The 15902-nt window shown below is 34.7% G+C and overlaps 1 protein-coding gene across 3 annotated transcripts; it reads right to left on the bottom strand.

Annotated features, from left to right (window-relative positions):
* Window positions 1-10872: 10872 nt before the first annotated feature.
* LOC149169698 (auxin-responsive protein IAA9-like) lies at window positions 10873-14679 on the bottom strand. Of its 3 annotated transcripts, none has more exons than XM_089428772.1 (6): window positions 13988-14679; window positions 13576-13867; window positions 12425-12702; window positions 12172-12307; window positions 11957-12018; window positions 10873-11679 (listed from the first exon to the last, which is right to left on the bottom strand). In XM_089428772.1, the coding sequence occupies exons 1-6, from the start codon at window positions 14265-14267 to the stop codon at window positions 11630-11632; spliced, it is 1098 nt and encodes a 365-aa protein (XP_089284898.1). In that variant the 5' UTR covers window positions 14268-14679; the 3' UTR covers window positions 10873-11629. The 3 variants fall into 3 exon arrangements, with proteins under 3 accessions (XP_089284898.1, XP_089284899.1, XP_089284900.1); XM_089428773.1 differs by having other exon boundaries at window positions 12172-12295; window positions 13988-14674; XM_089428774.1 differs by having other exon boundaries at window positions 14012-14671.
* Between the last annotated feature and the right edge of the window lie 1223 nt (window positions 14680-15902).

The raw sequence follows: 15902 nt of genomic DNA, 5'->3' as shown, positions 1-15902 counted from the left end.
TTTTAACTACTACAATTTATTTCACCAAGTTGGTGGAAGAAATACCCATGAAGGTGGACAATTTTGAAACTATTATCGATTTTACTGATCAATTTATAATTACGAGGCTTGGCCTTCCTCATGTCCTCATGTTTGACAATGCATCTTATTTTTCTAGAAATTATATTACTTAATTTTCACTCAATAGGGGTTTTAAAGTCAAATATTTTGCAAATTACTATCCTCGGGAAATGGAATAGCATAATCCACCAATAAAAACCTCATAAGGATCATTAAGTGAACTATTTAACAAAATCAAAAGAACTGGCACAAAGCTCTAGTTTTTTCTCTATGGCCTGATAGAACTACTCAGAAATCCTCTTTAGGCACTTTCCCCTATCACTTAGTGTATGGAAAAGAAGTTATCTTACCTCCTAACTTAGCATTTCCTTCCCTAACCCTAGTACAATCTATAGAGGAACAACCTTCCTCTGCTTTACAGTTAAGAATGTCTCAAATTCTAAAGTTAGAGGAAGAAAGAGATAAAGTCAAACAAACTCATGCTCAACATCAGCAAATGGTCAAGTCTTGGTTTGATACGAGTTCAATAAGTAACAAAATTTTTGAAATTGGTGACTTAGTTCTAAAATGGGATAAGTTCCATGAAGAAAAAGGTAAACATGCAAAATTCCGAAAAATGTGGCTAAGCCCATTTCAGATCATCTAGAAACTAGGCCCGTCTACTTTTATCCTTCAATATTTACAGGAAAGAGGGATGCTCTTCCCGTAAATGGGCTAGTTATGAAAAGATAATTTTTCTTAAAAATGCATATTTTTTGTAAATAATCATATGTACATAGTGGTGTCTTTAAATTAGCTATGTTGAGTAGTACTCTTTTAACTTCATATTGGGGTATCTCATCATTAACATGGATCTTTATTAATTAAAGGAGAATTTTTTAGAAAGAAATTGTAACATTGAAGTTTAGTATTGCATCTATTTTAATCTCTGAAATATTTATATCCATTAGCTTATAAGTATTTCATGACGTAAAACATTATAAGATTTCGATATCATTTGATCTGTCATGTACATTTTATTTTAAAAAATAAGGACTATTTTGAAGTTTTAGCATCTTTTGACTGTGATTGTCATCCACGACTCTTAATGAGTAATTTTACCTCCCCATCCACTAATTTTACATTTTTTAGAGTGTAATTCAAAAATATTTGAAACTTGAAAGATAAGGGGTCTCATTATCAGCCTTCTTATCATGATCATGGGGAACTAATAATGTTGGCATTATCATGATTGGTCACTAAGCCAAGACAATGGCTTATGGATGCATATAGTACAAGAGGACTCATCACGAGCCACCTTGTTCAATATGAGTATAACCTGTGAATGGCAGTGTCATTATCTAGCTACCAAACTAGGACAATGGCTTTCGAGTAGCTAAAAAAGAAAAAGTTCAAAAAGAAAAATAATACCTCTAAAATATTATTATAAGTGGATGAGATACTGGTATTATTTGGTTAAATGGTAACCCTATCGAGGCTATAGACACCTACTAGTAGCAGTGGCTCTACCAGTGACAAATAAGTCTATCTTTATGCTAAACTTATATAGTTCTCTATTTTATCTTTACAACTAACAAATGACTGGCAAAGGTAATGAGGATTCTTATCAATAACAAGTTTTGAATTTTTACAAAATAATGAGTTCTATTTTACTCAGAGTAATCTTAATTAATCTAAATTTAAAATATTTAGATATTTCTAAGTCTTTTTCATTAGTTATTAAAATTTCATTTACTTTTACAGAGATAACTATTTCACCTATTATGTCACCAACTATTGTAGTATTCAACAACCACACCCCCCCCCCGGCCGCCCCGCATTTAGTTATATTAAGTTATTAATAAATAATGGGGGACCCTTCTTTCATTTTAATAAAATTCTTTAAATTTCAATAAAGTTAGGACATTTTTGAATTGTTATAGATTTGTTAGGCTTGAAGGTTTCCCTTATCAGAGCCCATTTACTGGAACTCCACCTTTAACTAAGTTACGACAAATATTAGCTTCGATTAGCCCTCCTTTATAAAATTCAAAGCTTCCTTGAAAGAATTTCTTCGGATCCTCATTATATTGTAACTTCCCTTTTGAGAAAGTTACGATAAAACTCCTTCCCGATATAACTTTCTCGATGATTGCTTTATTTATTAAAGGGATTTTTACTATGGTTTATCATAAGTCATGCACGCCTCTATATAAATGAATATTATAATGGTATGTCGATCCCACGACTATCATTTATCATATCGACACCTATAATATCATAATTTTTGTAATGTGGTACTTTCGATATTACACACTTCCGATATTTGTTACCTTTGATATCTTACGCCCTCAATACTCGTCACCTCTGATATTCATATCCTCAATATATCCCATTGTCGATACCTCTGATATTCAGTTAAAGCCTCTTTATCAAAACTATCACATCGGAAGCTTGTTCCTTAAATCCCCGATACGAAACCTCTGATATGAATCTCCCAATATCACTTCCGCCTCTTTTCGATAGTCATTACTCCATAGGAATTCCCTTCATCAGAAGTTACCATTATCGTAACTTTTAAATGCATCCCTCTGATTCACTTTTCTGATATTTTACCTCTGATATGCTAATTTGGAAACCCACGTGAATTCACATTTCCATACTTAATGTTCGAGAGTGGTGAATTTATTGTTTTCAAAATCATAAACACTTTCATTCATTATAGTTCGATTCTATCAAGATTTCCTTTAAAGAAGAAGATTGTTGTTGTAAAGACCCATTATTTGTACTAAGTCATCTGTGAGTAAAATTTATCGCTCATCCTTGTATATTCTGCTACATGCTAGTCCTAACTACCGTAATAGTGAAGAAATGTCTAAAGCAGGGAAAGGAAAGAAGAAAATTGATGCACAGTAGCAATATGCCACTCCTCCAATTGAAAGCACTGAAGACAAAAATGATATGCCATGATTATTTTCTGACACAGTCTGCACTAAAGACTCCACACATTCCTCTTGGGAATCCATGTATAAACTATTTGAAGATGAAGGACCCAGGGTTACGCAAAGAATAGTGACTACCGACGATTCTACCCAGGTCTCAAACACTACCTATAGTGATGTGGTTAATTCATTCTTGCATACAATTGTGACCCGACCTAAAATTATTCCTTATACAGACATGGTTCGGTGGGTTGTAGACAAATTGAGCATTGTCAACAACAATGTTATGATAATGAAGCAAACGGTCATTGAATCTTTTACCTGTGAAGTTTTCAGCAAGATTTACCATCTACCCAAGGCACAGTATAAATATAACAAGGAATTTGTGGAACCATTCATGAAAGAACATGACCATGCATCAAAGCCAATTATAGGATGGAGGAGGGATCTAAATAAACACAAGCAAGAGGATATAGGTAAGTACATTGTTGACTACCTTGTTGGTCCCTATTGACATGTAGTTGATATGATGTGTAGATTGTTTGCATACCCTAATACACATAAGTTTATTGATCAATGGACACCACTTATTGATGGGGCATCAGAGGGTTTCATCTTTGATTGGGATAATATTCTCTCAGATAACCTAGCCACTCACATCTTGTCTTTTAGAAGCAAGTGCAAAGTCTCTGAGAATGTAATTCCTCCCTTTTACATGAGTGCTTATATCATGGACGCCCTATGCTTCACCATGGACTTTTCCTCTATGGGATGGAAATGGACTTTGGAAGATCCAACCCCCATTCACATATAACATGATATTCTTTGGGATTCAAAATATTTGCCACATTTCTACAAAATTTGTCATGGAGTCATGCTACCCATCTACCAAATTATTTTTTATAAAAGGACCCCATGGATATCTCCTGAAGCCGAAACTGAGTTGCTCTTGGTAGGAAACTGGTTTAGCGAAGAATTATTTACCTATGTTCGAATCTTAAGTAGTCTAGCTCGTCCTCATGTGTTACCTTTACTCATTCCTAACAAGCTTGTTGCCCGTGAGATAGCCTATAAAACCGTAGGCAACGGTATCTCAAAAGTTTTAAAGGAAATGAATAAAAAGGTATGGCCTGTTTTTCTTATCCAATGTGGTATATATACCTTGGATAACTTCAATAATGTATTCATTGAAGCTAACGTTGTTCAAGATCTCGCCTTCCCCATTGTTCCTAACAGAAAGGATGACCCTCATCAAACTATCAAAAAGATTACAGCAACATCGAGCATAAGGAAATTTGCTTATGAACCATATAAGTTTGATGATCTATTTGAGAGGGCTTCTACTTATTCAATGGTTTTGAAACAGGCAGAGAAACAGTTAACTCCACAAGAAATGATTCATTTCACCCAGTACAGGGCCTCAAGGCTAGAAAATTTGCCTATGGATTCACTACAGATTCCTCAAGAGAGGACAGTCCCTGAAGATGTTGTAGTTGTTGGTTCTACACAGTCTGCTAATGTTTCTCAGTCAAGAGAAACAATCGCTTCCTCTTCTTCCCAAGTAGAAGGTCTTATGCCTAATGCTAGGCTTGAATAAATATGGGAACATATAATCAGGCTCTAAATTTTAAGGTCGATGAACCTAAAGTTGTTAAAACTCCTTTACAAGAGAAAGTTCAAGACACTTCCAAAATCCTTGAACAAACTCTAATAACAACAAAGGCCCCTGAGAAGCATTTTTAGGACGAAGATATTGAAATTATACCAGCTTTCCCTTCATCTGAGGTTGTGTTAAGAGTTGAAGAAATTCCTTCGCTTGACATATTTTACAATCCCCAACACAAGGTTGTGGTCAAAAGGGAGAGGAAGAAAAGGAAAATTGATTAGTCACGGGCTTTGATTCCTAGAAATGCATCTTTTGAGGTTTTCTGGAAAGGCTCTTTGGCCACTCCTATAGAGGATCTAGGTAGGCTCACCCAATTCACAGGAGCCTATTCTTCAACAAAAATGGCAAAAGCTACACAAGTGCAACAGTTTTTAAAGGGAAAAAAGTCAAGATTGTACATTTGGAATAGAGCATTGAAATCGAGAAACAAAACATTGTCGAGCAATGGTTGATCTAGGTGGATATTGGTGGCCACCCCCCTATTCCACTTGGACCCCCACCATTATTTCTTTCAGTTTTTTAGTTTCCTTATTTGTAGCACAATTTACTATTTTTGGCAGTTTTTCGGGTCCTCAACCTCCGGAGCCATTTTGAGGCCCTAAATGATGTTTTTTTGGGAAATCAGGGACTAGAATTGTTTTATGATTGATGTTGGCTACTCGAAAGTTGTAGTCCTCGAATAGATATTTCTAACGAGGTATTGTGGGCGTCAAACGAAGATCGTATGCCAAAGTTACGACCCCGGGTAGTTGATGTACCAATTTACCCAAACGAGGGTCCATAGTTTGGCACTTCATCTCCTATAGTTAGGTTTTTGGATGTTTGGCAAGGACAAGTCACTGAACTTCAAAATAGTTTTAACTCCCTCAGAGTTCAATAAGATATTGATTTACAAGCCCGAGACTCTCAAAACCAGGAACTACAAAGGAGGATTGAACAACTACGTGTTAATCTGGAATTAATCGAGTTTAAGGAGACAAACGAGTTAAACACTCTTCTTGCTCAACAACAGATTGTATTTTGCCAAAAGTTGGCAACTATTCATGACTTATGCAACACAACTAATTCTCTAGTTGATCAACTATCAGATCTCAGGACTTACTTTGATGACATAGAGGAGAAAATTGTCAGTTTCCTAACATGGCAAGACAACGCAGATGGAAGATTGGCTAATCTTCCTAGAATTGAAGAATCACACAACGAATTGGCTAATCTTCCTAGAATTGAAGAATCACACAACGAAATTGTTTTTAGAGAATGGAAAGTTTTCCTCAAGCAAACAGAAGCAGCAACATTTCACGCAAGGGATATTTTGAATAATCTCATTGAAGCAGCTACTGATAACTTGTTTCAATCCAAACTCATTTGAAGTTGCTCCGAAGGAGTGTTTCCAGATATCAAACCACTTACTAAAATGTGGCAAGAATCCTCCAAAAAGTAAGCCGAGGTCATCGATCAATTAATGAGGTTCAACTTGGAGAGTCATTGGCATTTTTTTTCAAACCACACAGTCAGTGGTTGATGCTCTAATGTTTATCCAATACCACCACTCAGATGGTACCAACGCGAAGAGGTGCAACCTTTATTAGCCAAATGCGAATTTAACTGAAGGTCTCCACCCGAGTTAAAGAACATGGTAGATATCTACGAACTGAAACAACGAATCAGAGTACATTCTTCCTCCCAAGCCTAGATAATTTGTTACAACAAATTCTAAATTTGTCCCTTCTTGTTTATTTTGGATACATTTTTGAAACCACTAGAAGTTGTTATTGTATTTTCTATATTTGTATTTTATCATGAAACTATAAATCCCCTCCATTTGTAATGAGAAGGGGTTCTGAATTTTTGAAAGGCTTAAGCTTGCACTATTGTAACTCTAGTTGTTCTTAATATATAGTTGAACCATCGCCATTTTTCTCATGAGCAGAGCAATGATATATCGAGTACTACTATCATTTTGTTATTCTTTTGTTTAGAGTTGAATGGAAAGTTTGATTTTGTTCATTGTATATGTGTTGTAACAATCATCCATTATCACTATTGATATGTTTGGATTGGAATCATAAATTATATGTATGAACAACGAGATCTCATATATGTGACGAATTTATAAGCTAATTTAATTAAATTAGTTATATTTCTCTGTTTTAACTTTATAGTTACATGATAATCTACATTGTCATGTTAATTATGAAATCTCTTTAATCACATATACAAACAACGTTCTTGGGATAGATATTAAGTTTATTAATCTTTATTTTCAGTTTTAGTTATATCAGATCTTTATAATTTTATTCAATCTATTTCTTATAATTTCATATAAAGGGAAACTGGTCCCATAATCTTAGTCAAAGCCACCATCCCAAACAGAAAAGGATCTGCTCTAAGGTCTCGATTTGGTGGTTTTCCCCCAATGTTGAGGCTGACATTTCAGGCCTTCAAAGCCACCTGAGAGATAGATTCAAAGTCTGAGGAATTAATTGCTCAAAAGAATTTCACACTGATAACAAGTCAACCAGGGCGGAGAGGGAGTGAATTGTCTAGATGGTTTATCAAATACCTCATGCAATAAGCACCACAATGACTCTTCTTTCTCTCTAAAATAGACAATAGGGATTCATCCAACGCTTTGGAAGTTTTTCTCAGTTCCAGGAGAATGGTCTCACTATATGGGTGGTTTATCAGATGGATTTTCAAGGAAAATATGCAAGAGTCCAAATCCCACTATCTAGGTGGTTTATTAGTTTACTTGGCAAAAACTTAGGTGTTTATCATCCTCCAATGCAATAACTTAGTACTTCATCAACCCATTTTAGCAAGCACTTGAGTGTCTGGGCCTTCCAAGTGGGTTATCAACCTTCCAACAAGCACCCTGGTGGTTTATCAGCCCATTCGGTAAGATCTAAGTGCTTTATCAACTTTCTAGCAAGCACTTAGAGGTTAATCAACTTAGAAAACACTAAGTGATTCAATGCCTCCACCAAGTCTTCACTGGCCAATCCAACACCGACAAACAAACACCAACCACACTGAATTTACAGATAAGCGACGTCCCATTACAAGGCATTAGATCATAGCATTCTTCTTTTCTCTTCTCTTCTCTTCTACATCATGCTTCCCCATTAGTCCTCTTCCTTGTTATCTTCTCTGTGATCTCCCCCTTCTCTACTTTCTCCTACACTTTTTTTTTTCTCATTTTGCTTCCTCCATTTGTTGTTTCCTACTCCCCTCTCTTTGCTTTTGTGTGTTGTATTTTCTCCCAACACGTCCTATGAGAAGGGAAGTCGCATGGGCCTCATCCTTCACTTTAAACGACCCATACACAACTTCAATGCCTACTGAGAAGACCATTAATTTGTCACGGAGATAGATAGGGGAAAATAAATGAAGTGGCTTGGGCTTTGGGCTTAAACGCACAACACAGCTTCCCCTCCTCAGGTCTTTGAATCCGTGTCCACTCCTCCAATGCAGCGATAACTTGAATTTTTACATTTATTTATATCAACAAATTCACATAGTGATATCTACATGAGGGATAGGAAAAAGGGTTGTTACAACCTTATCTCCTTTTTTTTGTCTTTTTTATCTTTTAATTAATTTAGTTAGTTTAGAACATATTTTTTTCTTTTTAATAATAAACAAAAGAAACACATCAATATGTTCTATAATTTACATGGTAAATATTGTTTTATTAAACTTAAACTTATTTTTATCCTTTCTCCCCTTTCCATTTTCTTTGGTTTTACCCAACACTAAGTGGTTACTTCTTCCTTATCTTAAATCTTAGTTTCTTAAGAAACCTTATCACCTATATTTCTTTCGTATTCTCAACCTTGTTTCCTAAGGAACCTCAACACCCCTAGACATTGCTACTTTTTCTTTATCCTAAACTATGGTTTTTTAAAAAACCTTAACACCCTTAATACATCACCAAACGTAAGACATTACGACTCCTTGCTTATCCTAAACCTTGATTCATTTAGAAAATCTAACACTCGCCCCTATCCTTATCCTTAATAAAGTTCATCCATTGGCTTCTTAGGTTAAACCTCTAAACAACCAAATTACTCTAAGATTTTAGATAAATATAATCTTTGAATTAATTCCTTATTCATATTCCCTCATGTGTTTCCATCTCTTACCTTGTTATTAACTGCTACACATAAAAAAAAATGCATATTATAAATATGCATAACCCATTCTTAAATTTATTGAATCGTTTCTATAAAATTACATCAATAAAATTACATCAATATCTTTAATAAAAAATGGAGACATTATTCTTATTAAGTAACCTAGTATCCCATATAGTTCGTAAGCCTTCCTAAATACATTAAACTACTTCTTGATTTAAATCTCCCCTCGAAAAGATTCCTATCTACTCATACTGACTCCCATCACTCTTCCGAAGTTCACATGGTTTAAAGTTTCCCATGGGAAATTTCATATCTACTTTGAATAACTTTAAATGGAGAGAGACCACCACATCCCTAAATACTCGTGAATATATAAATTATGTAATAATCAACTGAGAAGGATCTAAAAACCTGGAATACATTATGATATTTAAGGTAAAAGAGAACAAAATAATCATTAAAGAGAAGACTCAATTTCAAAAGAAAGTTCTCTGAAGAAGCATTTGGAAGGAGCTTCGCGTTGAAATGCTGAGACTTTTTTAGTAAAAGAATAGATTTTAATGGTATTAGAAATGATTTTAAGATATCATAAAATAGATTTATATAGAGTTTTATTTTATAATTAATTAATTATTGTATTAATTAAAAATATTTTTTAATTATTTTTTTATAATATGAGTAGGTTTAATAGTTAAGAGAATGTTTTTTTAAGGAAGTTATAGGTTTAAATCCAAAAGAAAGTAGAGTGTTTATAGTTTAGTAAAAGTGGATCTTTTGTCTCGAATCTTCTATCTCACAAATATGCAAATTTCACGCACTAATTTGATGTCTCACAAAAGTGAGTCTTTTATTCCATAAAGATGATATTTTATATACCAATTTAATATCTAATTTGCCGATAACCTTGAAAATTAGATTAGATTAGATTATTATTATATAGTAATAATCTCTTTTATTCCACAAAGATGATATGTCTTTTATTCCATAAAGATGATATTTTATATACCAATTTAATATCTAATTTGCCGATAACCTTGAAAATTAGATTAGATTATTATTATATAGTAATAATCTCTTTTATTCCACAAAGATGATATTTTATATACCAATTTAATATCTAATTTGACGGTAACCTTGAAAATTAGATTAGAATATTTAATTAGATTAGATTATTATTATATAGTAGTAATCTTAAAATTAAATTATTATTACTTGAAAAAAAATAATCTAAGATAATTTTAAATTTTTGAAATCCTGAATGACATTGAACTATTAACTATTATTTCGATCACTTCTTTCATTTAATGAATGAAAGAAAAATGTAAACGAGTACACAGCAGTCTCACTCTATGAGGTACGAGATCATACTAAGCTACAATCACAAGACAAATTTGCAGATTTACAGTGCTCTCATTTTGGATGTTATCTGTACTTGCCGGTTGATATCTTGTTTCGGCTTGAAGTAGGTACGTTGTTCTTAAATATTTTTTTATAATAATAAATTTAGTTTTGGTTGATTTATTTTCTATAAGGTTTAAATGTTTTATATTTTGGTTTTATTTATATTTATATATATATATATATATATATATATATAATATTTAGTGATTTCATTCGTCAATTATGTAAAATTATAATGTTTTTTAAAGATAGTTTCAGTTTTTAGATATTAAATTTAGTTATACATATAAAAATATAATGAAAACACCGTTATTTTAATTACAATAACATCTATTCAAATTCTATTTCTATTACTATCATTAATATTCCTAATTCAGTTCATTGGTGAGGGAGGTTCTTTAAATTTTAAGATAGAAAGCTCTTACATCAGCTAGCTGGCTTCACATGGAGTGATTGATTAGAATACCCACCTTAAAAAGTTCCAGTAATTTTGAAAATATGATCTTTACAAAGCTAGATTCCAAGGTATAAAAAACAAGATTGTGAGGAATTAGTGAATGACATGAAGCACGTGATGGTTGCAGATGGACTCAACCAGATACTCAGACTCTTTGCAGATTTTAGACAAACTTTTCCAGTTTCTGATGGGTACTGCAACAACTGCATCACCTTAAGGAAGTATACATACAAAAGAATCTCTGCAAATAAATGTATAAAGTACAGAACTGTACAATTACTTGTGGTATAATTAATTCCTCTTCACTATGATTACACATTTGGCAAGATTATCATCCCGGAATACAATTGTTGAAAAAACCCAGGGCAAAGAAGACATTATTTATTTATATCCTAACAAAAAAAATCAAGGCGATCCATTCTATTGTAACCCTTTGAGCCTTTTACATAAACAGGTTAGGTCTCCTGTTTAACCATAACCCCCAAAGCTGTAGCAGGTTTACCTTTCCTGCAACTCAGATAGGTAGCACTATCTGTGTACAGAGGTACATGGGGCTGAAATCCAAGACTGAAACCGCTCTCCAAGCAAGAATCCCCAGGCTCCTAGGTATTAATTCCCTCATTGAATAATTGTTCATATCCAACTTAAAACCCAAAACGAGTATTGAGTATTGATCATATCCGCATTAACATAGAAAGCTAGCTTGGTACACTTAGAACTATATATATATATGTATATATGACAGAGTAGAAAGCTAGCTTGGTACACTTAGAACTATATGTATATATGACAGAGTACTTTATGGAAGTAAAGGCAGTACTCAGATCAGATAATGAAATTGCCTGAGATGTCGCACCTTTTTATTTTAGTGCACTAACCAGTAAAATTCAAATGCTAGCTATATATGTGCGTATATATATTAGGATTCGACAGATTTTTCCGTTCACGGGAATGAATTAGGAGACTGTGAAGCAATATCCAGAATTCAGGCAGCTTTTGTCTTTCTGCCATTCATCTTTTCGGAGCAATTTGGACCTGCATGCAAATTAGATCAAATTAGATCAATGAGTTAGGTATAAAACTAAAGACTCCTTGTATTAAAAGTACATTCAGATTAGCCCATTATCCCAAAATCCCGTGTTATGAAGTATTATGTAAACCATGAGATTCAAAGTTCAAATCCCTATAGTGTTATGAAGTATTATATAAACCATGAGATTCAAAGTTCAAATCCCTATATGTCTGGCCAAAAAAAGACAATAGAACCATTAAGATTGATTCCAAAATGCTAAAAATATGGCTTTGCATTTACCAAGGCCATTGCCTTCTGAGGTTTTCACAATCCTTAGACGTTTGACAGTGCTTACAAACATTCTGCAAAACAAGAATCCATCAGTCAGCACTGTACATCCTACATATAGTAAGCTGCATTTATATTGAAATGCAGTAGCAGAGAGAGGATCAAAGAACTTGAGGTCGAAGCCTCTAGCAGCTTATTACACTGGGGACAGATAAACAAAAACTTACCCCCATGGGACATCACCTACAAGCATCCAATCCCTTTCTTTGTCTTCGTAAGTCAACAGATAATCAGAACAATCCTCCACAAGCCATGACTTTTTTGATGGACCGGAAAAACCATTTTCTTGAACTGCAATATCACCTTAAAAGCCAAAAGGGTCAAGAAATGCTTGGAGATTGTACAGGACATGATTGAGTTTCTCAAAGTACAATCTAATTTTCAATTGTACAGGTATGTATAGGTTACATAGAGACTCACAGTTAGGGGGGCGATGGAACATATCCTCCAATGCTAAAGCTAGAGATTTATAACCATTGTGGGTGTTGAGATCTATCTTTCTACCAATTGGTACGCCCTCCATGTTTACTTTCACAAACAGTGAAACTGAATTGCCCTGACTCTGCACAAAACTAGCTGGTGCTTCTACAACACCCTCCCATTGCTCCTCTTCATCCCCATCTTCAAAGGACATTGGTTGAGCAGCTAAAGTGTTTTTCCTATACGATCGAATTGGTGGCCAACCCACAACTGGACTCCTGCAAATCATGTCCGCATTCCAATCCAAACAAAATCAAAAAAATTGAAAGCAAGCAACAGAAATTGAAATTGAAGCTGAACCTAAACTTCTTTTAAAATTATGGACACCCAGTAAAAAAAACCATTTCTTTCCTCTTGAAACTCAAGAAGTTGAAATTGAAGCTGAACCTACACTTCTATTAAAATTATGGAGACCCTGTAAAAAATACATTTTCTTTACTCATGCCATTCAATATGTTATCAACCTCCATTGGGCTGTAGTTTAATGGTTGAGACGAAAGGCTAATTGATGTGGATCAAAACCCTAAGCCCTTTAGATTGGCCAAGTTTATCTGTTTTGCTTTCCAGCTTAATGTTGAAACAGAGAGTTTAGGGGGAAAAAACCTGGACATTCTAGCATCGCTTTCTATTTTTAGGATTACCTTATGATAAATGCGTAGGCATAGATCTTGTTTAGGTACAATTCCTTCTCCCGGTTAAATTTGAGCTGAGTAATAAAGCAAAAATAGAATGCTTAATAATGAAAAATTACCATACCCCAAGACCTATGGATGAATGTGTTAGCCAAGTTTAACTGTTTTTCTTTCCAGCTTAATGTTTGCAGAGAGTGTTTTTTCAAAAAGAACAAACTCAACCAGCTATCAGCATTGCTTTTTGGGATTATTTCATGGTGAATTAGTAAACACAGTTGATCTTGCTGGGAAGGTGTAAGGTTCAAATCTCTTCCGTGTTAAAGTTTATAGCATATCAATTCAAAGTGGAATTGAGATTCATTATTCCACATTGATAAATCAAAACCAGATTACTAATAACATTGTTTTCCGGGTTCCCTATCAAAATTACAACAAAGATAAGCAGTGGTGCAAACTTACTTTGGACTGGTAGAAGAAGAATCTGCCACTCCTGATTGTTCATCTGGCAGAGAAGAATGTTGAGGAGGTTTACAACTGTACTGCTGTGCTGCCATTCCAGATGGGTGAGAGGGTTCATACATTTGGAGCTTAAGGAGCCCCTTGCCCACCTGTTTCTCACTCCTGTTCCCAAACGCTTGATTGAAGCCCCTCTTGCTTCCAGTAGCCATGGCCAACCCATACCCACATTTAGTACCATCATCCATAGCCTGTGCTTGATTTTGCAGCGCTCCGGCGAAATTTGGCTCTGGACCTACACGCCCCATCAAACAAACCCTTTTCAATAAGGCACATTCTACAGCACCCCAGGTTAAAGATCAGGGACTGATATGGATTTTTGCTACCACATTTTCAAAAAAATGAAACTACAAACCTAAATTGAAACAACAAAGCATACCGCTGTTATCTCCCAGTGCCCATTCTGATGCTGCTAGGCTTAAACCCAACCTCAGCTCTGCCTCCCCCAAGTGAGAATTGGGGTAGCAGGGCATTGGCAGGGGAGGATTTGTCATTGAATGAGAAGAGACCTCAGAGAGACCAATATAATCATGAAGCTGCAGAGATTTTTCAGCATTTTTGCAGGTTATCTCTTGGGACTCTTCTGACATACTACTACTCCCCAAAGACTTGTCCATGGAGACCTCCATTTTCATCCACAATCAATCCCAGGATAATTAAAGCTATGTACCAGAAAACACCCAATGGAAATTTCTTGGCCAGAGCTGGATCCAAACTGAAATTCACTTACAGCCCATGAAGGAAAATGAATTGCGAACTAGACCAGGACTAATTGTGAAAAACTTAAGTGTTAGACCATATAGACCACAAGGCCAACCAAGCAGACTGACCTTACTATTGTTGGAGCCATGTATGGGCAGGAGTCATGGCCATCTAATATCGGAGTCAAGTCGGTAAAGAGACGAGTCGATGCGGGTGGGAAGCGCGACAAGCCGACAGGATCACCACCACCTGGCCAGCCGCCATCTGCACAGACCGCCGTCGGCCACTCCCCTGCCTGCTACCGCAAAAACATTAAACAAATTCCAGGGTGACCGCCTCACTCTTGCCTGCCTGCTCCTGGAAAACATCAATGAAATTCCTGCCTCACCGGTTACTCCTGTCGCTCCGGTGGCCGACACACACACGAGCACGTCGGGGCGAGGCTCCCGTTCTCAGTCCTCACCCGCCGGTAAAAACGGCCTATTGACATAATGTCGTTCCACCCTGACCCCACGGAGTAAATTTTGTCTGACATCTCCCAATTCGCTTCCCTAAATTTGGCTAGATCCCAATATTAATTGGTAATTGTAAATGTCAATACACTTCAAATTCAACAAATTTATTAGATTATCTTTTCAGACTAAATAAAATCTGTAAGGCAAGTTTTGCATTTACAATCCATTTATCCATTTACTTTAGGTGAAGTTTATGGCGTGGGCAGATTATCTTTTCAAATTAAATAAAAAAAAAAATCAATGCAAATTTTGCATTTACAATCTAAAAAATAAATATGTGTTTCTAGCTAATCCATTTATATGTGTTTTTTGCTAATTCATTTATTTTAGGTTAGGTTTAAGTTGTGGCCAAATTTATTGTCGAAGATGAAAAAATCAGATATATTTATAACAAGTTGTTATTAGAATTATGCAAAACTCAGTTATATCTAGATGGTGAGAAATAGTTTTTATGATGACAAGTCACTGCGATTTCAATTCTATTACATTTAGATGGTGGAATAATTTTTATGTTCACATGTGATTACTAGCCACTCTCAATTTTTCATATGAAAAATTTAGTGATATCTAGATGGTGAGAAATATTTTTCATAATCAATAATTTTTATAATCACAGGTCACTGCCATTTTCAATTCTATTATATCTAGATGGTAGAATAATTTTTGTGTTCACATGTGATTACTAGCCACTCTCAATTCTTCCTACAAAATTTTCAAACTAAATAAAATTTCCTTAAAGCAAGTTTTGTTTTTATAATCTCACACATATAAGCTCTCACAAATATGAGTTTCTAGTTAATGCATTTTCTTTAGGTTAATTTTAAGTTGCAGTCAGGTTCAGTCTTAAATGGTAAAAAAAAAAAGATCATGTAAAAATGTAAAAAAAAAAGGTATATTTATATGAGATGTTGTCATGAGAATTATGTAAAAATGAAAAAACAAGATATATTTATATGGAGATGTTGTCATCAGCATTATCCCAAAACAAGATATATTTACATGGGATGTTGTCATCAAAATTGGGTAAGGCTTAGTTATAGCTAGATGGTGAAA

This window comes from Pinus tabuliformis, chromosome 4_2 (assembly GCF_031772625.1).
Source record: "Pinus tabuliformis cultivar Carrire ecotype Pingquan chromosome 4_2, CPIR1, whole genome shotgun sequence".
In the NCBI taxonomy this organism is placed as follows: Eukaryota; Viridiplantae; Streptophyta; class Pinopsida; order Pinales; family Pinaceae; genus Pinus; species Pinus tabuliformis.
The sequence above is the reverse complement of the archived record's forward strand: the minus strand, read 5'-3'. Positions and strand labels throughout refer to the sequence as shown.